General features: G+C 38.6%; 1 protein-coding gene across 1 annotated transcript in view; it reads left to right on the plus strand.

The window, feature by feature from the left end:
• Positions 1 to 339: 339 nt before the first annotated feature.
• Positions 340 to 24178, plus strand: part of FAM120B (family with sequence similarity 120B) — a 47846-nt gene continuing 24007 nt past the window's right edge. Inside the window, exons 1-6 of the mRNA XM_030945885.1 lie at positions 340 to 390; positions 1244 to 2289; positions 6631 to 6811; positions 12740 to 12835; positions 18803 to 18975; positions 22716 to 22808. Coding sequence (XP_030801745.1) covers positions 1270 to 2289; positions 6631 to 6811; positions 12740 to 12835; positions 18803 to 18975; positions 22716 to 22808 — 1563 coding nt within the window. The 5' untranslated portion in view covers positions 340 to 390; positions 1244 to 1269. The remainder of the gene's footprint in view (positions 391 to 1243; positions 2290 to 6630; positions 6812 to 12739; positions 12836 to 18802; positions 18976 to 22715; positions 22809 to 24178) is intronic.

A 24178-nucleotide genomic window follows, 5' to 3' on the forward strand; every position in this document is an offset into this window, starting at 1 on the left:
TGCCCGGGGGGACATAAATCTCCCAAGTGCGACTCGGGGGGGTTTGAAGCGATTTCGGTGCGCGACGCTTTCATGTCCCCCGCCCCGTTCCCCCGTGCCGGCCGGGTTTGTTCGGGGGCACAATGGTCCCTCCGGCCCCATTGTGGCCGCACATAGCCCAGGGACCGCGGGCGGGGACAGCCACTGTTGCCAGCGGCCCGGCCCCTCACCGGCACGGCCCGGCCCCTTCACCGGCACGGCCCGGCCCCTCCACAGGCACGGCCCGGCCCCTCACGAGCACGGCCCGGCCCCTCCACAGGCACGGCCCGGCCCCTCACGAGCACGGCTCGCCCCGCCGCCGAGCGCAGGCGCGGGCCCGCCCGCGCCGCGGGAAGCGGAAGCGGCGCTCGGGTCAGTGCCGGGCGGTGGGGCCGGAGCCCGGGGGCTCCCGGGACTGGGCCGGGCCGGGCGGAGCGGGGCGGGGCGGGGCGGCCGGATCCCTGGTCCCGGGGTGCGCGGGCAGCGCGGGCAGCGCGGCTCGGGAGCCGCACGGACCCTGGGGCGGGGGGCTCGGCCCAGCCGGGGCTGCGCGCAGCGGCCCCCCGCACCCTGCGAGGTCCTTCCGAAGCCAAACTGTGATCAAAGAGGGTGGCATTCTGAACTCTGTCTTTAACTGATAGGTTTCGGGAATGCTTTTAAAAGCTCTCTATTCATTGTACTTTGTAAACTCACTTTCCTTTCTTTACCTTTTGAATACCATAAGCATGTATATTTCTTAATAAAAGAGCAAAATCTATCCTCGTTTTTCTTGTATTGTGTACTTCTCTATACGCTATTAACCTGAAATCTCCCTCACTGGGGATACTCAGGAACCATCCAAACGCAATCCTGTGCTGTGTGCTTTGGGGTAGCCCTGCTGGAGCAGGGAGGTTGGACATGTGGTTCCTTCCAGCCTTACTCATTCAGTATGAATAAATGAGTGAATTTTGTTCGGTCATACTTACCAGAATCTCTTGATACTTATATTTTTCACTGATACAAAAGCCAGAAATGGAAGGGAAAATGAATGTGTACCTATGTTTGGTTTGCAGAGGAGAAGTAAACTGTTTCAAATCGTTAAAAGCTGGGATACAGCAATGAACTATCAGCAAAAGCAGAAAAATAACAGTTCTGTTTCCAAGCAGCTTTTAAAAATATTACTGTAGAATTTCATTGTTTTCCAGTATTGCATCTTAGAATGTTGTTTTTATTTCTCTTCTTTCAGACTGCTGTGACTTTTGGAGATCAGCCATGGGTGTTAGAGGCTTGCAGGGATTTGTGGCAAGAGTTTGCCCTGATGCGTGCCAAACGGTAGATCTGAGAGAAATGGCAGAAAAGCATCGCATTGATCATCCTGACTGCCCACCTGTTATCGTGGTAGATGCCATGAGTTGTGTTAGACGCTGGTACACTCCAGAATCCTGGGTGTGCGGTGGCCAGTGGCGGGAGTACCTTGCCATTTTAGAGGATTTTATCAATGCTTTTATGGCAGCTGGTATCAAGTTGGTGTTTTACTTCGACGGGGTGGTAGAAGAGAAAAAGAGAGATGAGTGGATCAAACGGAGGATGAAGAATACTGAGGAAATAGCCAGATTATTTCAGTTTATCAAGACTCACAGGAAACAGCCAGGGAGAGAAATGTTTGTTCTTCCTTCAGCTCTGCCTACTTTTACACGTTATGCCCTGAAATCACTCGGTCAAAAAACAGTCTGCACGTTGCAAGAAGGAGACTTTGAGGTGGCTGCATATGGTTTGCAGCACAACTGTATAGGAATTCTGGGGCAAGATAGTGACTACCTCATCTATGACACATGTCCCTACTTTTCCATTGAGAACCTCCGTTTGGACAGACTGGTCACTGTTATGTACTCTCGAGAAGTTCTTTGCCGTGTGCTGGGTATTAGTTTGACACATCTTCCTCTCTTTGCGTGCTTGCTTGGCAATGATATTGTTCCAGAAAGCATGTTGGAGGGATTTTGGAACAAATGTTTAACCAACAGTCCCCACAGGAACCGCAGCTACAACAGAAGAACAAACATATTGCTGTCTGTAGCAAATTACATCTCAAAAATTCCATGCTCATACAGCAGCCTGAAACACTTGGAAGAGATTCTACCTCTGGGATCAGACAAGACGTTGCTCTGCAGAGGAGTGAACTCCTACCTTTTGCCTGGGCAGCAGTCTCCATGGGTTCCTCCCAATGAAACAAATTGTCAAATGTTATCCCTTCAACAACAATCAGCTCTCTGTCAAGATAAAGAAATCTTTCAGGTAACTTGTTTTTTAAAGCTTAATGATCACTTCATTGCCATGACTAATTAGTGGAAGTTAGTAATGAGTACATCAATCCTATTGATTTAAATTTGCTTGTGCAAGAATCTTTTGTCTGTTAAGTAGAGCCTCAGTTATGATTATTGCATGCATTAATATGAGCACAGATGCAGCACATTTAATAAAAAGTAGTTTCTCTCTTTTTGAAATGTCAGGTAGGTCATGTAATGGGGAGCAGCTCCTCTCTAGGCCAGCAGCTGGACACAGAAATGTACTTCCCATGTATTATATGATTTCCCATGTTAATATGATTTATGTATTGACTTGGTTTTTACTTTGAGAACCCACAGGTCAGCCATAAGCTGGTCAGTGATCTGCTTGGCTGTGCCTTGCAGTGGAGGTATCAAAGGTAGCTGTGCTAAGAATGCAGAAATTGAAATTGCTTGTGGTGGAGACATGGAAACTCCTACAGAATCATGTCATGGAGTCATAGAATGGTTGAGGTTGGGACTAAAGATAACCTAGTTCCAAACCCCTGCCCTGAGCAGGGAGACTTCCACTAGACCAGGTTACTCAGAGCCCCATCCAACCTGGCCTTGAATACTTCCAGGGATGATCCAACTCCTCTCTTGTCAACCTAAGCCAGTGCCTCACCACCTTCACAGCAAAGGGCTTCTTCCTAATATCTAAGCTAAACTTACTTTCTGTCGCTTTAAATCCATTTCTCCTCATCCTGTCGCTACAGACCCTTGTGAAAAGTCCCTCTTCAGCTCTTTTGTAGCCCCCTTTAGGTATTTGAAGGCTGCTCTAAGGTGTCTCCAAGAGCCTTCTCTTCTCCAGTTACACAACTCCAGCTCTCTCAGCCTGTCTTCATAGCAGAGGTGCTCCAGCCCTCTGATCATCTTTGCAGCCCTCTGGACTCACTCCAACAGGTCAAAGTCCTTCCTGTGCTGGGGATGTCAGAGCTGGACACAGCACTGCAGGTAGGGTGTCACCAGAGCAGAGGAGACAGGGAGAATCCCCTTCCTTGCCCTGCTGGTCACGCTGCCTTGGATGCAGCCCAGGGTTCAACTGGCTTTCTGGGCTGTTAGTGCATGTTGCTGGTCAAGCTCACAGGTCAAGCTGCTTACTCAGCAGCACCCTAAAGCCTTTCTTAGAGCTGCTCTCAATCCGTTCCCCATCCAGCCTGTATTTGTGGTCAGGATTGCTCTGACCCAGCTGCAGGATCTTGTACTCAGCCCTGTTGAAATTGGTGAGGTTTGCACAGGCCCACCTGTCCAGGTTCCTCTGGATGGATCCTTTCCCTCCTGCATGTGGATGGCACCACACAGCCTGGTGTCACCTTGCTGAGGGAGCACTCAATCCCGCTGTCTGTGTTCCTGGCAAAGATGTTAAGCTGTGCTGTTCCTAGTAATGACCCCCGAGGACACCACTTGTCGCTGGCCTCCCCTTGCACATCGAGCCATTGACCACAACTCTTCCAGTGTGACCATCCAACCAGTTCCTTATCCACCAAGAGGTCCATCTGTGAAATCCATGCTTCTCCAGTTCAGGGACAAGGATGTTGTATAGGACCGTGTCAAATGCAATGAGTCTGTATTTTCTCATTTTTGGTTCAGGTTAAATTATCCTTGTTTTCATTGTCCCTGAATGACCCAAAAGCGCTTCAATAGGTTTATTAATTCCCAAAGGGCAGGGGTGCAGTAGCAAGTTTTAGTTATGGCATCCCACACGGACAGGGATGCGCTGGTGCTGGGGTGAGATATGGTAAGGCAGATTGAGTCACTCTGGGAAATTGGATATATTAGCTTAGGGTGGTGTACCTGGCTAATAGAAAATGTGCTACCTTGCATCAGAGTTTAGGGTACAGTAGAAAGTCTAGAGTACAATTCTGTCAATTCGTGACAATTAAGATAGCATATTGAGATTTTTTAAAAAATCTATACAAGGAAGTGTATTTTAGACCCTATATTAGCCATCTGTTACTCCCTGTTTTATTAGGTCCTTGTAGACTTCAAACACAGAAGCTTTTTTTTTCTTTCTCTTGCTTATCTTGAGCATTTTCTTTAAAACTATTTTTTGTTTCCTCACGTTACTCTAAAGTAACAATATAATTTACATTTTGCTTTCTAGAAAGACTATAAAACATTTTATAACTGCATTGTAACCTATGCAGTGCTCATTTCAGCTAAACTGTAGATATATTTGGGTTTTTATATTCACCACACATAGCTACAGTACATATCACTTTTGACTGTTGTAGTTAAATAGAAGAGATTTTTAAAAATCAGCAGCCATACATCATAATAAGATGTTGAAAAATCTCTTTCTGCTTGAAGTGCAAGGAATAAACAGCCAGAATGCAATTATCTAGGTTGGATTATGGCCATGACAATAGTGGCAATATCCTTATTCCTTAAGAGAATGTACCATGTGGTCTTCATGACAAATGGTCATTATTTCTTGGCTTGGTCTTTCATTTGAAGGGTAGAAGTTCTGAAGCATCATGCTGAGCTACTGCTCTAATAAAATAATAATGTTTAGAAACTCCATTGAAGAATGCCTGCCTGTTGCTGCAAGAATCCTACATGAAGCCAGTCCCTGGGCCAAGGAATTTACAGTCAAAATGTTAGACGTGTTAACTTTTCTTTTGTTTTTGTTACAAGTGTTCAAATATTTGTATATGTAATGTGTGTGCTTTGCTTCATATTTTGAAACCCATATGTAGTTCTGCTTACCTTGCACATTGTCTGAGCTTCACATAAATGGCACACAAAGCTCAATTCCCACCATGAGGGCACAGCCTCATGTTGCTGCTTCTCTCAGAAGAGCATAACTTCCTAGCTGGATCTAGGTATGAATCAGAAATATTTTTCAAGATACAGACATTGAATACAGCAATACTTTTGAAATCAGCTTGTAGTTTTTTCAGTACATAAGGATGTGTAGCTTATTGGCAAATTGCAATAAGCTAGCATTGTTGATGGTCTCATCTGTGGCTGGTTTCTGTGCAATAATTCAGTGCTTCATTAAAATCATGCTTAGAAATACTTGATACAAAAGTATACTTGATAGGATTTCATTGTTTACACATATTAGAAATATTGAAGTATTTCTTGCAGGGAAGCCTTTAATTTATTGTATAAGTGCTCTGTTGATTGACGCTGTACACAGAAAGTATGACATTTTAGTAGAATTAGTTTTGATCACTAATTACCCAGTGAATTCCTGCAGCTTTGACCTGCTGAGTTCCTGGGTTTGCAGATACTGGAATTCTGCAGAAATGGTGAATTTGTTTCTGGCCAGTGGTCCAGTAACTCCTGGTGAAAGAATCTGTGGTAGCTTCAGCCGGATGGCACAACCCAAATAGTACAACTGGCACAACACACACAGGGAATGCAGAGCTGAGAAACGTCAGTGCCTGCTCACCATATGGCACAGGTCCTGGAGAATTTGTTAGTGGCACCCCATGGAAATATTCACTCTGCTCAGCTGTTTAAATACCCCAAGTTTTGGTCTGGGATTGTGCAGTAGAAAGTCTGTCTGTCTGTGCACTTGACCAATCCAGATTGCCAGTGTTACTGGTTGGAATTCTGTGCTGATGAGCTCAGAATGATGCTGAGAGCATCTTTGTTGCTTTCTCACCTAGAAGACCCTGCTGGTACTGAGGCTGCCTGTAGCCAGCTGCTGTAGCCAGATGTGTCTGCATCCAGTGTGTGGTTAATGTGCAGCCTGGGTGATGCTGTTAATTCTGCTGTTCAGCAACATGCCTGCAGACCTGGTTTTCCTCACTAGAGTAGATATGGCATTTCTTTTCACAGTGGAGAGCTGTTGCAACGTAAAAGTGTGGTGAAATTAAGTATTCTAATTTTACCAGAATGTAAACTACACCAAGTCAGGTCAGGAAAGAAATACAGCTGTCTTATATAGTTCGTCTTGCAATAAAATTGAAAGTTTGCATTTTGTTGTGATTTCACTCACTGTTTAAAGAAAGAAGATGCATTTTCAGGTGACCAAAGGAGGGCAGCTATGCTGGAATTCATGGTTAATTTTGAGAATAATTACTTTCTAGAAAACTGTTGTTCAAGCTCTTAAATTTTAAGAATTAAAGGAGGGGCTAAGAAAGGGGATTTCCTGGGGATTCCTCTCCACAAAAAGATGGATGTCTGAAAATATACTATATTGGTGTTACTTGAAAAAGCACTTGTTCCCTCCCTGGCTATTCCCTCCATTTCTACTGATAGAGAAATATCTATTTCCTCAAACAGTGAATACATTTTGTTACTTTTTGATTCTTCTTGATTTTGGTGATAATGCCTTCTTCCTTCTTTGAACTAACAGTTAGCTAAAGAACAGCATATCCAATCTGAAAATTATTCAATCTTCAATATCCTGAGTCATGGAGAGATTGAGTGCAGCAACTCCTTGGAAGATGACTATGATACAGAGATTCCTGGACAGGCACTTATCTACCGCCCTGCTCGTCAGCATATTTATTCTATCTTGTTTGAGTCTGGAAATGGTAAGTATTAAACTACTTACACCATTGTACTTTCAATTTTGAAATATGAAATTTTGAATTCATTGCTTCAGCGGCTTTCTCAGCATTTAGGATAGAAAATGCATTTAGGATTAAAAACTCCGAGCAGCTGAAATGTAATTCTTATGGAAGCAAGAGAAACTGTGAAATTCTGGGGCTTTTTCTATATGCTGCTCTATTTCAGTTCTTTTAAAGTGATTTTTAAAAATTGGAGCTTTTTTCCTTGCTAAATGGGAAGTTGTGAAAGTTGTTAATGACCGAAAAATTGAGCAAAGCAATGGTCTTTACAAGATTTTTGAAAGTTTGAAGGTATATGAAACCAAATGTTCTTGGGTAAGTGTGGCTCTCGATGAATTAGTGAGTTGTAATACACTTTTACAGAACAATAATGCACTGTTAAAGTTTTACCTTCTGTTGATTTTAAGTCTGCAATTTTCAGAGCAGTCAAATACAGTTACTGTAATAATACAAATGCAAGTAGTCATGCCAGCTATTATTAGTTCTTTCATCCAAATGCTAGAAAATATGATTTCCTTATCCAGTGGTATAAACAGATTCGGTAGCAGTTACTTATATCTGTGCTTGCATTCATCTCCTTGAAGACAGAGAGTTCTTTATTCACATCCTTGGACCAATTTCATGTTCTTAAGACTTCCATTAGTTAAGTGTTATCTTTACAGTGTCTTTCAGCCAGTGAGTTGAAAATTAAAAGTGTACTGAACTTTATTGCTTTGAATGTGTTGATTTCTCCGTGGCAATTGCTTTACATTTTATTGATGAAAGTGCACCGCCATCAAACCTAATATTCAAACTATTTGCTTAGAAAGGCACAAAAAGGTAATTAAGTACATGATTGCACTCAGCAGCCAGAGGTTGAATTTGTGCCATAATAGGAAAACTGAATCAGAGTTTACATAGCAATTTGGAGAGAATAACAAAAATCCCAGCACTAATCATGCACATCTGTCATTTTTCATTTTTTGGTGTACTGCCTCCAAATTTTGTAGATAATTATAACTTGGTTGGTTTTTACTTATTCATCTAAACAGCAGGATATTCATTGATGTTTTCAGAAACACCCAGGCCAAAATTCCTAATTAACAGTTGTTGCTGCAAGATGGCAGGGTAGTAGGGAGGTTAGCATTTGTGTTACAGTGGGTTTAGTACTCAGAGAAGATTAGAATTGAAATACAGAAACGTTTATTTAGAGTCATATTGAAAATGAAATTTTAATGTGAAAGTTGTCTTCTTTTAAGGAAGTGGTTTTAGAATAAAACCACAGATATCATGGGTTATTTATTCTCAGTTCAGGCTTCCAATTCTAGTGATAATTTTCTAAACTAAGCCGTCATTTAGAAAATCAGGCCTTAACCCTTCCAGAGAAAGGTAGGTAGATTGTGTCTGGATGGGTGCCTCTATTAAATCTGCATTTCCAATGCATGTGTCTACCTCTAACTGCTTTAACCATGTCACTTCCTAGTAGCTCATGAGTTGTTTTTTTATTCCAGTGTATAGTTGCTTCTAAGTCAAGAGTGTAGATCATTAGTCACAGTCTGTATTGGTATGCATAGGTATGCGTAAGCATTAGTTTTTATGGATTCACTGCTAGACCTACAAAGGTTTGTTCTTTACGAAGTAAGTAGAATCCTTTGCCAGTTTCCCTCAGATGAGATCAAGTTGATTGGTTTTTGTAATTTGATAAGGAACAGGATGGGAAGAAGTAGTCTACACTGTCTGTAGGTTGTAGTATCATGTAGAATGACATTGGATTAGCATTATAAAAGAGTTTACTGGAACAAGACAACGAATTAAATTAATCCATGTGGAGTCTGCCACCATTTTACAGCTGCTGATGTAGCACATTTGAAGCTAATTTGACTTACTCTACACTTGCAGTTTGCAGATTACTTACTGCTAATTGGCAAAGCAGCCAAAATTTAGTAAAAGCAGTGGTTACAGTTTTAGTAAGAACAGGTTAAAGCTAATGTGAACTGTTTGCCCTACTCTGAAACAAGAGACTGTTAGTTATGAATGTCTAGATTGTGATTTCCAAAGGTGCTTAAGAGACCCACCAATCCATAGGAGCAGAATATCATATCCTTTGAAGCCATTGGCCCATACCATGCCACTTTGCCTGAAGCCATGGTGGGATGTGTTGCTTTTGCTATCAGTGCCACTTTAAATAATTTTCTTGCACAGCCACTCCTTTCAATCCTTGCACATTGTCTCAGTTGTGCTGTTGCAGCTGTTTGTGCAGCTGTGTGGTGGCCTAGTTTGAGAAACTGAAAATAGCCTCTGTCTCTCTTCCCTGCCTTTTTTGTAGTCAGGTAAACCTGGTCTGTTTCCCTATCTGGCTCTGTGTAGCCACAACCAGCTGCGCTGAAACACCCCGAGGGAATGGCAGGGAGTGGGAATGAGCAAATCAGTGCCTGCCTGTAAAATATAGCAGAGCTGCTGAAACAATTGCTTATATAACATTGCCTTTGGTATAGTTTGGTGTGTGGTGCGTGTACCTTTACTCATGGAAGTGTTGGAGAATCACAGCCTTATTTTTGACCCTACAGAAATAAATAGGGTGCTGATGATGATTCTGACAACATGGCATTTGTTGTCTGTGTATTTCAAAAGTGCATTTATAATTAATTGAGCCATTCTGATCAATATGTTCTGAAATATTGCATACAGTGATAGAAATTGTCAACATTTAAGGGTCTTTCTGAGAAAAAGTACTTCTGGAAAAATTCAAGTAGGAGGGAAAACTAACAGTAAATAATACACCCTGATAGGCCAGCCAAGCTTTCTTATGTGTGCAAAGGGTTCAGAACAAAGCCAGCAGGTTTTGGCACTAACACAGTCCATGAAAATACCTGCACCTGCATGTCCATTGCCAATTAGGAGGTTATGTAATATAGCCTGAGCCTGTGGCCAGCTCCTCGAAGTCCTGGCATCACTCCCAGTTCTAACATTAGCAGGCCAGACTGATTCTTGCTTTGACACTGTCAAAACCAGTTCCGTAGCAGAATTTTTGCCAGTTATCACCAGTGACCGCTCTAAAGAGTTGGGGTTGTTGCAGGTATAGAGGAACACACTTAACAACATTTTCCAATTGTCTCGTGGTTTGCACATAGTTGAAGCTTACCTTAGGTGCTTTCACAGGTCATTCAGAATCTATTTAAACAAAGGAACTTTTATTTAATTGGTGATATTCTTTATATGCTTTGTGGGGAAAAACATTAGGGGTTTTTTCCCCAAGACATTTCCATGCAGAGAGAGTTGACATTTAGAAATCATACCTCCACTTTGTTCTTGGTATGTCAATAGGCTGTCAGTTTGCAGGACCTTGCTTTCACCTGTATTTATTTGGCTGTTTATGTGAACAGTAATATGTGTTTATTACTAATAGTAATAAAAAGCACTCAGTATAGTAATGAAAAGCACTCAGCTGATGTGGGGCTATGTCCTGTACCTACATTCACAAACATTAAAAGAATGAAACTGTAGATTTCCTATCAACTTCCCTTTTTACTGTGCATGAGTTCAATGGTTGATGTCAAAAATAATCTCTCACTGGTATTTAGAATCAAGACACATTTTGATATGTTTTTCTGTGAGTTGTGGAACTCATGAAGAGCAATGCTTCTCATCAGCAAAGTTATTCTATTTCCATGCTTCTTTATACCATCTTAACTTCTCCTCATGTCCTTTAAAACTCCCTCCTGCAGTATATGGTGTTCCTAAGCATGTTCCCTATTGCTTCCTGCCCTTCCCAAATCCCATCTACCTTTTGTCTCATCTCTAGCTTTTCTACAGCTATTTGTGTATTGATTTGCCACTCAGTTTGTTTGTATACAACAGGTAAGTTGACTTTCCTGCCTTTCTTTCAATTGGCGCCCTAATAGAATCCCTCTGTCAGCTGAGTCTTCAGTTTCACAAACTGTTTAGGACTTTTGAAATCCATTTGAAATCACTTCTCCTTTGGCAGATTTAGTTGAAGCAAGAGCAGTGCATCCATGAATTAATTATAAGATAGATGTCCTAATTGCATTATGTTTGCCTCCTTAAGAAACCAGGCTAAAATTTAGGAGTCTGACTGAGCTGGATAAATTGAATAAAGCAGAGTAATCCACACACTAAATCTTAAAACTTAATGTTAAAACATCAGAATGTTTCCGAAAGTGACTTTGGGTTATTTAATGGAAGGATTTTGTTCATGAAATAACGTTATCATAGACAATGATTTATAATCAAGATGTGAGATTATTCAGCTATTGGAATGTACAGTTTAAGACTCTTCCCCCCTCCAGTGTAGGGATTTTAAATTTTATTTTTAATGTCATTGGTTTTTGAACAGATAAGCATGGCAAGTCATATGTAACACAGTCTCTCAATACTCCATGTGTTGGTTCTTCAGTCCTTCATCTTTATTGGGAGTTTGTGCTGCAGGTCCATGGGGAAGGAAGGAAGGTAGGAAGAAGCAGGGTTGTAAAACAGATTTTGTAGTGTTCTTTTTCCCTTCTCTTACCCCTGACATTAGAAATTCATCTGAGGAATTTCTTCCCTTGCACCATAGCACACTACTTTTTCATTCATGTCAACAGTTATCTCCAGCATTGGGCTATGAGTGAGATCAGGAAATTGTGTGACAAAACCTTTTTGGGTGGACAAGGAAATGACAGTGTTGGAAAGGTTTGTTTGGTTTGGTTTAATCTAGGGGAAGTTTTTGATTAGGGTTCACATGGCATCAAAAATACTTGTGCAGTAAATTTTAGGGAGTTTGGAATTGGTGATAAAAGGCAGGATTTTTAAAGGATAATGGCTTCAGTATTGGTTGAGAGACGGAAGAAATTAGAGATGCAATCCTGTGAATCTGGAAAGGGACAAGGGAAAAAAAGGAAATATTTGAAAACTCTACTCCAAGTGCCCAGGATTAGCTAAATCTCTTTAATTCATACTGTTTACCAGACCACAGAGAGGAAATTTAGGGCACTATGACTTGGGTACCATAACCAAAATGTGGACAAAATGCAAAACACCGTTGATAGTAGCACCGATTCTATGTTTGTTTGGTTTTTTAAAATGATGACTTGCATTTGAATGATTTTGAGCTGGTTCTTGTAAATTGGATAGTCTGCATTTCAAAAATTCTTAAATGCATGATTTTTTTTTCCTGTGGGTTGGTTTGTTTGGGTTTCTTTAAGCATCAAGCAGTTAGATGCACAATTCCTGAAGTCCTTAAATTAAATTTTTAATTTAAGGGCCATCTTTAGGGGGGCTGAGCAGGTTTCAGGTTAGGGACTAGGAAAGCCACTTGAAGTTATGTATAAACAATTCCTTTATGCTCGACAAAAGGTCTGGAACAATGGACTATAGAAGCTCTGCATCTGATGGTGGTATGACTCCATTGCTGTCAGCTTTCAAATAGCCATCAAGGCCTCCCTATTAAGATTTTGGCTCAAACCCTGATACAGGAAACGTCAGGGCAAGTTGGGAGGTGAATCATATTAAGCTCTGCCTGGCTATGTGGCAGCATGACAATGCTGAGAGACTGAGGTAGCTCATGCAGGTCCCTGAGCTATGCCACATGCCTCCAGAGCCTCCTGAGCTGCCTTGTAGTGGGAAAGCCTAAGCCTGTTTCAGAATGTTTTCCACAGACTCTTGTATTTACAGTTTTGATTGCAGTTCCCCAGTCCAAACTCATGTTTATAGTAGGTAATTGAAACTCTCTTTATTTGTTCTGATGATTTGTCATAAAGATACTGAAACAATTTTTTCTTGGTTTGTTTCTAAAGCTGAGCAAACAAGTCATCAAGAAGTGCCTTCTGTTTAGAATCCTGATCACAGCTTATTCCAGCTGTTACAGTAGTGTCAATACTTGCCTTTGACTTCCTGATCCAATTCTGTCTTTTTTAGGTGGAACCTGTCCTTCGGTAAAAGAGTGGTTTGTCTATTTTGGAAATCCTCTCAAGCAGCCGGACCTGATACAACCTGTACAACCTTCTGTTACAGGTAGAATAAAAATGCGTATAAATCCAAACTGAAAGAACCACTTCACTAAATGAGGTGGGACAATCCATCATATGTTTGATACAGAATCCAGGATGACTGTGGAGAACAAGGAGCTAAAGAGCTGCACTCTTGTAGCTGCTTTTAATTACCTTTTGTAATTATAATAGGATTCAGCTTTGAGATACAGGGTTTTTGCAGGGTCTTGTTAAACCCAGTGCTAATTGAAACATCAGTTCTAAAATGCAGACAATTTCTTAGAAGTTCTAAATACTGCTCTGAGGCCAGGATAGGTGGTGTGTGGGTCCAAATTAAAACTCATCCATTAAGCTGTTTGACAGATTGTGTTAATGAGAACAGTGGAGAATGTAAAAAGGAGTCATTTTTATATAATCTCTGACAATCCAGAGAGAGATTCTAGCTTTTAATAAAAAAAAAAAATTGGGCTGTTTCTGTGAAGCTGTTTCTGCTCTCTTAAGTATATTGTGTGGTTTTATCCTCTTCCCTTTGGTAAAAAAAAACACATTAATGAGCACTCTTAGTGAAATTGGAGTTATGAGAAATGTGCTACATTTATGAGGAAGTATCATACATTTCAGTGAAAAGATTGAGCACTGTATATATATAATTCTCTCTCTCTCTCTCTCTATATATATATACAATTGTATCATGCAGTATAAGTTTAGGATGGGAAGTAAACAATTTTATTATGTCAAGGGGAAAATTGTTCTAAGTGTTCATTTGTCCATGCAGTTGTAGTCATCCTTGATCTCACAGTCTCTCTCTCTCTCTGTCATCTGTTAGCAAATGGATCAGCAGCTCAGGGATTTTTCTAGTCTTTCATATGAAATTTATTTGTTTCGTTGATGTCTTGCTAAGAAAAGTTACTATCTATCTACTCAGTTTTTGGAGAGTAATTACCAGCACATCTTCCCTCAGCATCCAGAGCCTTCTGTAGCAGTCTTTGTACTGATATGGTCTAAATCCAAATTCAGAAGCTGACATGCAGGCACTTCTTTGTAAATTTATCGTAAATTTTCTTTTTCAGTATCCAAAGATTGCATATTTATCTTCAAATTTGAAACATATATTCAATGAGAGTCTTTGAAATCAAAGATGAAGGAAAATCAGTTGCTTTTTAGATGTCATCCTTTTCAAAATCCTTTTTAATGGACTGTTCAGAAAGAGATTGGTTATATAGACAAAGTTTTTATTTGATATGCAGCACTTTCGCTGTCCGGTACCCTTGACACAATATTAGGAGAGTGATTATCTAATTGGCTTTATGATAGCAAGAAATGGCTGTGAGATTTTTCAAATGGAATATGAATATGCAGAGTGAAAATTGATCAGTTCGTCCTGAGCAAATGTTTTATTTCAGCATACAGTGGTCTGGGGACATGCTGCAAAACAAGGAAACAAAACTCAACAAAGTATAAACTGTACCTATGTAGTTACATTTCAAATTGTCTGGCAAATATACTGTATTTACTGTTGTGACATTTTCCCTGCCAGATAGTATACTTCCTTCCTCCCTTTCTGGAGAATGTGCTTAATCTCATGTACTCTGGTTCTATAGCTGTGCAAATATACAACACATAGAACCCACCTTCATGTTGACAATAAACAGGATTGTGAGTGTGTTTGTTTATAGCAACCACATAAGTGGAGTTTATAAAAACAGAGTCTTCTCAGATACAATCTTTACTAACTCAGGCTGTTCAAGCAGACTATTAAAAAATGGGAGGAGGACTTTTAGTGTTTATTTTTAGTGCTCTGTTGTCATTCCTTCAGCGGACAAATATTTTTCTAAAATTTTTGCAGTCCATATTTGTATGCCTTACATTCGCTCATGCATCTTTGATTTTCCACAGCATGACTTTCTAATTCACCAAATAAGGTTCTCTACGGCACATCACATTTTTCAGACAGGGATCATATTTAGAGCTAAATTTAAAGTTGTTTCAGGAAGTTAGAGTTCAAGGATGTCAATCAATATCAGTTTACTCAAAAAGACAAAAAAGAATTTTGTCAAAAACCGATTTGAAACATAAAAAGTGCAATTAATTTGGGAAGGTTTTTTTTTTTTTTTTTTTTTTTTTTGGAAAAAGCTGATAACCTGATCATCAAAACTACCTTAGAGCTGTATTGAGAATATGTGGAAAATCCTGACTCTCTTCCAGTTTGATTTAGATCAAAAAGTTTAAAGAAACTGTGAACTTTAAACTATAGTGTACATTATGATAAATACTTTAAATTTTGCATTAATCTTAAAAAAAAAGTAGAATTCCTACTAATTTTGTGGTGTATAAAACAGCAGAAGTACCTTGCATCTGGAAATGTTGCAGGTGATAGACTGAATGTTAGCTTTTTTTAAAAACGAAATATCGAATCCTAAAGGCAGGATGGTAAGTAAGATGATAACTTAAAATATATTTAAAATATAGTATGTATTAACTATATTTTTTATTTTTGAGAAACAGTCTTCTGAATTAGCATCTGTGCTTGCTTGCATTGTCTGTGTCTCTTCCTTCTAGAATGTTTCTTTACACTTGAATGAATATGATTATGATTTACACACATTGACAGAGCAGCACTTATATTGATAGAAAGTGTCACTGGCAAATAAATTTTGTGTAGAAGATCCATGATCTAGGAAAATACTGTTTCACATCCATATCTTGTGAACATAGCAGCTATATTTGATATGTCTGCAGTTTATGTGGAATAGAAAAAATTATAGAGTCTTTGCTGGAAATGTATAGATTCTGCTGTTCATTTTATTTCTGACAATGCATAGGATACTGTAGCTTCATAGTACAGAGTTTGGATGTACTTTCATTATTCTAATCATTGCATCCTTCATGAATGTGTCATGAATATGTTTAAGTTCAAAGTGCTGTCTCTGTCTTTAATGGTCAGATTTAATTGGCATTTGAGTTTTTCAGCCACAGTTGTTGAGAAGTTACTGTTGACTGTTCCTAGCAAGTACATTTTTATAAACTTATTTTTACTGTTTGGTATTTACATGAGCATGTAAAAATGAAGAAGTATTAAAGTTCTATTAGTGGTGTTATAAAATAAAATTTCAATAGTCATTACTTCAAATATACATGAACATTTACTATTATACATCTATATACTCAGTAATGATGTGTTTAAAGTTGCTACAAATGTGAGGATCACCTTTAAGTGTTGAGTTAAATGGTATAATAGAATTCATGCATTCCACAACTTTTGCATGTATTGCATATCCATAAATCGATTATTGAAATTCAAACAGATGAAATAAATGTTTATGTAGTCCATTGAAATGCTTTTGTTTCTCATGCTGCTTTCTATATGATAATGGTATTAAATGTGTGAGTATAAAGGAAAAAGGTAGAAAGTGATTTGTCCTTGTTTTTTTTTTTTTTAATTCATGGGTTGTCTGTTTTTCTGTTTAGGCAAGTAATATCTCACCTCCATGGAGGTCTTTTTAAAGCTCCTCTTCTTGAGATTCCTGAGGACTGCAGTTCACATAGTGCTGAATATGGTTTTCACACAATTTTGTGCCCGTTGAGAGTAATTATGTTTGCATATGTTTGTGTAATTCATGGGAAATTGCGGTTCCTACAACCCCAACAGATAATTCTATTATTACTAGTCTTTATAGTAAAGGTGTTTCAGTTAGGTACATATAAATATGTTTTGGAGTGTTTTCCTTTTGTTACTCAGTTTCGGTTGTTTTTCAGGTTAATTTCGTAAATGTATAGACATGTTGAGAAAATTAAATATTTCTCTTGCCTCTCCAAGTACATTTCTATTTCAGAAATGTTTTCTAATTACTGTAAATAATGTAGTAAGGATATACGTAAAGCAGAGAACATTCTGAGGGTCTACTGTAGATGAATATTAGATGTGCTGTGGACTGCATTTATGGTGGTACAGTGATTAAACTTTAGGATATTTGTTTCTTTTTTTTACTTATCTTTCATTTGATATAATAGATTAGTCTTGGGTATTACATGGAATTTTATTACTTGAAGAAGAGAACTCTTCAGAAAAAAAGTGCCTTTTGTTGGTGTGTTCCTAAAGGAGACAGCATCAGGTTTTCTTTCCCAGAGTAAATAACTGATAATTTATCAGTACCCTCTTTTCCCAGGCAGTAGATGTTTCTGAAAGTGGAAGAAACTGTTTATGGAAGAGATGTCTTGAATTTTTTGTTGAGCGCTCTCAGTATAGATCTATAATCTTGAACATTGACGAAGTTAATGGTTTTACTCTGAAGAAAGAAGGGTTTCTGTTTTCAGCTATGCCCCTGGATGCAAAAGAGAACTTTTCTTTTGACTGATTCTGGGTGTATCTCTTCATGTGCAGAAACCATCAAAACTGTTTGAGTTTACCCATGTACAGCTTGTCTCACACATCAGCGTTGCTTAGGCTTGGTAGCAGAAGTTGGCTTTTTTTTGTTTCATGCATGTTATATTTAATTTTCTTCCTGGAAGTTAGTCTCTGCTGTTCTTTTTTTTCTTAAGGCAGCAATTTCCAATCTCAAAACCAGTAATGTGGGTCTTACTGTGTTGTCTGTACTACCCCATTCACTGCCACTATTTATTTTATCTCTTTCCTGCATTTCTACCTCCAATCAAGCAGCTGGTTTTTTTTCTTAATAATACATTTCCCTTAGAAATAAGGTTAGACACGTACAGATTTTATGGTAGTAGTTCTTTTTATGGTTAAAACTTTTGACAGGAGAGTTAGCTTTGAAAATAGTAAAGGAAACATCTATCAGGGAGATAAAGACAGTACTAACTTTTCTTCTGGTTTCCCCCTCTCCAAAGGATTAGTACCATTTGGTTAATGGGCTTTCCTGGCTAAATAAACATCATCTCTGTAGATTTCAGCACCTTGTCACTTTAACCATTTATTATCACCAAGTGTTCCTAACTGGTCTGCAGCTGCTGCGTGTCACATAAAAAAGGAAGAGGTGTTACCAAATGTAGCTTAATTAGTCCACATTTAAAATTCACACCTCATTTTATTTAACTACAGAAGCAACCATACTTTATGGTACGATTCTGTCTTTTATTGAGATTCCCAGGCATAACCAGTTCACTGGTGTGTTATTTCACGTGCCTTAGTGTTTATTTTGATAACAGATTAAATGTAATTTAAATGAGGAGCAAATTTTGCATTAGTCCACACGTGTCACAAGCTGGGAGATGGCAGCATGGGGTAAATATTAAGAATTTAGAGACAAGCACGAATGATACTAGAGAAAGTCTGGAAAGATCCATTATTCATAACTGATGACAGTTCTTTTGTGTGTGTTTGCAACAGTGTTTCATACAGTAGCTTAGGAAGTGAAAAACACCAGATCCCCTCCGTTTTTGTTCTCAAACTGGAATGCTCTGCAGAGGAGCCAGAGCCACACAGTGCCTGGTGGAGAGTGCCTGCTCACCACCGAGTGGCTGAGGTGTTCATTGAAACAGGTGATCAGGAGGGAGGCAGTGTGAGCATCCTTCAGGGACCCCTGATATGTTAACTCCAGCAGAGAGAGAGAAAAACAGACCTGGTGGGTCTCTGCTGAATCACTGTTTTACGATGAAGTGAGCCCCATTTAATGCTGTGCATCCCCAAGGGAAAGAACACACTTGCAGGCAAACTTTGCTCTTGCATAGGTTAAATGCTTGCTGTCTCAAGGTTGTCTATGTTATTGTAAGGGTTGAATTTAGTCCACTCTGCTTAAACATGCCTGTATTCAATAAATTTGGTTTAAATTATAGGCCATTTTTTTGTTAATTTTTTTTTCTTTCAAATGTACAAGTTTTGTCAAATACATTTTATTTTTGACTTAGTGATCCTGGCAACTGCCAAGAGCATTTCATTTCCTTTCCTGCCAGAGCAGTCATTTCCTTTCAGATTGTAATGAGGTAGACATGTTTCATCTTGTTGCTGCCAAAATAAAATAATGGATTTCTTTTGTAGGTGGAACACCTAATTTGAAAATACTGTGGCTTGCCAAGGGGCCTGACGTGGAGAGGCAACGGTATAGTACATTTCTGGCCTGCTTTCACCTTCAAGATGAGATGGAAGAGCTCCAAGCTCTGGAAGCACCTGTTGCGGGATTCTGCTGCTTGCTGGCCTATCTTATGATGCAGGTAAGAGGGATGGTTGCTTTTCCCTCAGTCAGGGCTGTCAGCCCTGATAGGTGCAAAGAACAAATAAAGTGGTTTTTGCTAGCCTGTGCTGGGCATTGCTCTTAATCCTTACTGTAGGCATAGCTGATCAAATATAATAATACTGCATTACAGTATTTTTAATTACTCCATTTAGCGTGCACCATCCTGTTCAAGAAATACTTGGGGTTTTTAGTAGCTAATCATAACTCTCACATGCCCATGACAAAACCCCCTGGGCAATCTAGCAGAGAGTATAAACTGAGGGATTTCCCCTGCTCTTTGGGACCTGTGTGCAAATTAAAGTTGCTCCTTTTGTCTTTCCTTTGTGTCATCAAAAGGAGACATTCCCTCAGGTGACTATGCAGACTGTGCAAACAGACAATATAAATATTTAGTCAGCTCTCATTGACTACTTTTTCATGCCTTCTTGTCAGTCTACTAATTTTGAAGCCAGAATTGAGGATATGGCTCTTCTCATTAAATTCTGAGTAATAGGGGATCATTAGGTAGCACTTGTTATAGTTCCAAATACTTGGCATCCTGCAGACTACCTTAATTAAAATAAAAAGGGAAATAAGATTAAATATAATATTGCTTCATTATTTACTTTTCTCTTAGGTATTTAATATATTGTCTGTACTTGCCACATTTCAAATGGTGATCTCACAAGCAGATTTTCCTCTCTGAGGATGAGCAGATTATGCATTTATCTAATCTGATAAGTTCAGTTTCACTTGTACTTAAACTGAACTGCATTTTGTCTTTTGTTTTGCTTTTTTAGACTTCAATTTCCTCAATTACAGATATGTACTGGTGTGTGACACATGAAAACAAGTTCTCCCTGAATTTTCCTTTCATTTCCCTTGATATGTTTACTCAGACTTAGATGACATATTGAGGAAGTACATACGGGAATTACACAAATGATCCATATGGGTCTTTTTTTTCTTTAATAGAACAGAATACAAATTGAAATTTTTTTTTAAGATGATACTTATTTGAAGTGTTTTTCCTATTAGAATATGTAAATGCAGTTTCATTTATCACTATTCCACTTATTTATTGACTTATTCTGTGCACCCTTTCATAGCATGATAACTAAATTGTTTGAGAAGGGTTTCTTTAGTGAGATTAAGAAGAGGAGTAACAGGATGGAACACCTACAGAGGTGTGGATTTACTGAACCTTGATCACAGGATATTAATAAAATAGAAAAAAATGCTTGTCAGGAAAATGGTTTTCAGAACTTATTATCCAATGGCCACTGTTATAAGCAGAGACAAAATCAGACTTACAGCTCTTGGTTTCAGCAGGAGTAACAGCAGAGAGACCATGCAAAGGGCTCAGTTTGATGGAAGGTTTTTCATGGCAGTGCCAGTTTCACAAGAACTGCCCCATTTTCCTGATTCTCTTCTGCCCTCGGAGTTGAACTGATACAATCTACCAGCCTGGGGAATTGATTTGGAGTAAAATGGTTTTCACTGCTGAGTTGTTTTGAACTTTGGTTATTTCTCTGATATTGTCTGTTTGTTCTCTTGGGATGTTTGAGAGGAAACCATGAGGGCAGGAGTGTCAGTAGCCATGCTTTTAGCTGGCCATATTGCTTCCATTTGTTTTATAGCTGAGAAAACAAGGCTTGTCTAGCTGTGTTCTTGTCTTTATACTTTGCTCTTAAATTCTTATTAGAGAAGGAAGGTGAATTGTTTCCTCAGAAATTATTTAAGTTGAGGAAATTGTAAGTTGCCTTGAAGCAGGCTTGAAGTCTTCCTTCAGCTCATATGAGGGAAAATAAACTTCTTAAAAATTTCATTTCTTATAATTGAATCTAAGATAAAAATTAGTGTTTTGCAGGAACCAGCGTACAAACCAACCCATCTGGCTTCCTCAGAATGTATGTGCAAGTATTTAATGAAAACTTCAGGTGCATTTTTTTTAAGAAAAAAAAAATCCATTTAAGAAACCTTAACTATGTAAAAAAAGTGTTGGTTTGAAATTTGTTTTTTTCAAGGGTACCTTTCAAATAGTCTCTAAATTAAAAACAAAAATAGTGAAAAAATTACAAAATATTAGGTCTGTCTTTAAAGTCAGCAAAGCAGCAAATGAATTCAAATCAAACAGTGAAGCCTCCAGACAAAAGGAATTTTCTCAATCAGTTTCTAACAGTTTTGGATTAAATCTGACAGTGGAACTGTGATAACTCACCAAGTTTGATTACTGAATAAAATATTTCTCTGAAGAAGTGTTTTTACATTCATAAGCATTTTTGGCTGATCTGCTCTGTTAGGGCATTTTCTTGCTGTTGTCCTTGCAAGCAATCTTTGATTTCTTTTTCTTAGGACAAAATTGTGCAGGTACTAAGAATTGTTTGTAGATAAAACTCACTTTTTCTGTTACTTCAGTGTATGAAATGTGCAGGTTTAGTAAACCTCTCTTCTTGCCAGCTACACAAAGGTGACACCTGACTTGAATTACAGGGTAAAGGAGGGTCATTATCAGATCTTAGCAGACAGGTGGAGTTTATGAATACCAAGGAGCATTTTGAAAGCTTAAAATGTTTCTGATATCCCTCACATTCTTGTGCCTTATGCAAGATTTAACAGCGTCATAGAGGAGAAAGTATTTTACAGTGGGACAAGCAGTGGGGCTTGATTTATCAAAAAAAAATTCTGAATAGTGGTTGAATGATTTTTATCTTATTAAAAGGAAGGCAATGCAGAGGTTCTGGCAGCTTCTTAAGTGTTTGGTACACCCACAATGCACATTTCCACATTTTGCAGGAGAAACCTTTCCTCAAGTTCCAAATGATAAGGAATTGTAACGCTCTGTGGATCTCACTTTGGACACTGTATGTCCTCAGCTGCTGTAACAGATAAGTGGTCTTGGTGCACTTGTGTAATACACAGTGTTTTATGGGAGGAAGGAAAGGATTGGAACTCCACTGGTAGTGTCATGGAATCATGCCAGCTGCTCTCAAGGTGCTGTGTTTCTTCTGAGCTGATCATGTGCCTCTGCAACATCTCTAAACACTTTTTCACAGCAGAAAAAGTGCCCACTTTACTGATAAAAGTGAACTGTTGCATCAATATAGACTTGTCATTTCCTTTTCCCCACTTGGACATTTTAGGTTTTAGTTTTAAGTTTTTTCTGCTTCCATAATTAGCCTTAAAACCTGAAAGAAATCAAATATGTTTTGATAAATCCTGAAATTTAGGTTAAAATAGGTAATTGAAATTTTTTTGAATATTTTTGTAATTTCTAACAGATAAATGTGTAAGCATTTTTAAAAATTCCTAATGGTCATCATATCTGTGGCTCATTGAGCTGGTTTTTATGCTGTGTCTTGATTATAAAGGATTTTTTTTAATTTTTTAAAATATTTTTTTAATTTTTTTTTTACTATGCTTGATGTAACAGAGAGGGAGAAATTTCCTGTTATTAAGAAAATCCAAGGAAAGTGAAGAAGAGAAAAATGAAGGGTGGGCATTTTGTTTGGTGTGTGGAAATCCATGTGTATACTCTATACACAAGCATTGGGGTATTGCTTCAAGCTGTGAAAGAAAGTATTTTGTTCCCTGTATGTTTTCCTAGATGATGCATTCCTGGTGGTCATCATTGAGGTCACTGTTCCAAGTTTGATGTGCTTGAGCAAGAGGATTCAATTTTCACAAAGGTTCTCTTCAGAGCCTTCAGATAATGTGTCATTTTTTCATCTGTTTTAGGTCAGTAGCCTCTCTCTGGAGGACTTAAATGCATTTCTGGCACTCATTCTCTGCCTCAAAGGGAAATCAGCAGCTCAACTGACAGGCCTGCAGGTATGCACTGGAATAATTTTGTAGCATGAAATACTCATGGAAACATTGTGATGAATGTTTTGGGGATAAATCATTTTACATTCGTTTTTTTACAAATACAGGAGCTAAGGGTCGGGGTAAATATGTAGGCTTTTCTTGTGCTATATTTTGTGTGAGTACTTGTAATTGCTAATCACACAAAAAATTAAAATGGAAGGGACATTTTGTTGCAGTCCTAGAGTGAGGAAATTATTCTCAGATTTCTTCCTTCCTTAGCTTCCAAACTTCCATCTGATGAAAAATTGGTAATGTGAATCTGGTCATACAACATTGCTTCATTTTTTATACTGAGGAGGATTTTGGTTTTGGACGTGAGTTATATGAAAATCTCTAGATTAAATTAAATTTTGGTATTACTGCTTGAGGGAGAATATGAACAGTATAAACCTAACCAGAAAAAAGTTACCTAATGTGACTCATTGCAGTGAAAACTATTTGGACTACACTGTTCTGTAACTATTTGGAAGTTCTTTTAAATATTTTATATATACTCCATGCAAATCTGGTTTTTTTTCATTTCTTATCTTCTGCCTTTCCACATGTGGATTGAAGGTTCCTAGATGGTTACTGCAGAAGAACCATTTAAAAAATTCTTCCTGCACATGAAATTATGCAAGAGTGTTTTTGATTTCATAGCCTGAAATTGCAATCAAAGTGTTCGAAACGTGTAGCACAGACTCAACATGTCAATTGCTATTTGAGTTGTGGGTTTACATAAAAGTAAGTGGGAAAGGGTTAGAAATGGTTAGAACCTTAACATATCTTCATTCTGTAAATCTTGCTTGCATTTCCAATAATTTCCCTGTTTCTTTGAACAGTCCATGAGAGAATTTTGGAAGTACTTTTTTTGTTGGTCTCAAGGTAATGCTCCTGTTACTGTCCACTTGTTTCTAGTGCACAAGTACCAAAATAACAAAACCAGTGTGATCCCAGTTCCATTATTTGATTCCTTATAACAGATGAAGTCCAGTCTCCTACAAGTTTCTTCAGAGTTATCACAAATTTGACTTGTAGCTGACTGTGTAACAAAAAGGAAGCAATGAAATGAAGGCAATATGGAACACAGCAGAAATGTAGTATTTATTTCTGTCATACATTACTGCACATAGTGCTGCACTCAGCATTGGGAGGATCAGTACCTCAAGTCTGTGTGGCAGTCATTCAGCAGCAGCATAAGGGAAATCAAGGCCAAGCAGGAAGTGTTGAAACAACTTGTTTATAAATGCATTTACAGGGATTGTTACATAAGTTTCTAAAGTGCTTCTAAGTTTATTCTGCTTGAATTAGAGGCCTTTGTTTGATTGATTTGTGTTGTGGCTCTTTGGAAATAC

The sequence above is a fragment of the Camarhynchus parvulus genome, chromosome 3 (assembly GCF_901933205.1).
Source record: "Camarhynchus parvulus chromosome 3, STF_HiC, whole genome shotgun sequence".
Classification (NCBI taxonomy): Eukaryota; Metazoa; Chordata; class Aves; order Passeriformes; family Thraupidae; genus Camarhynchus; species Camarhynchus parvulus.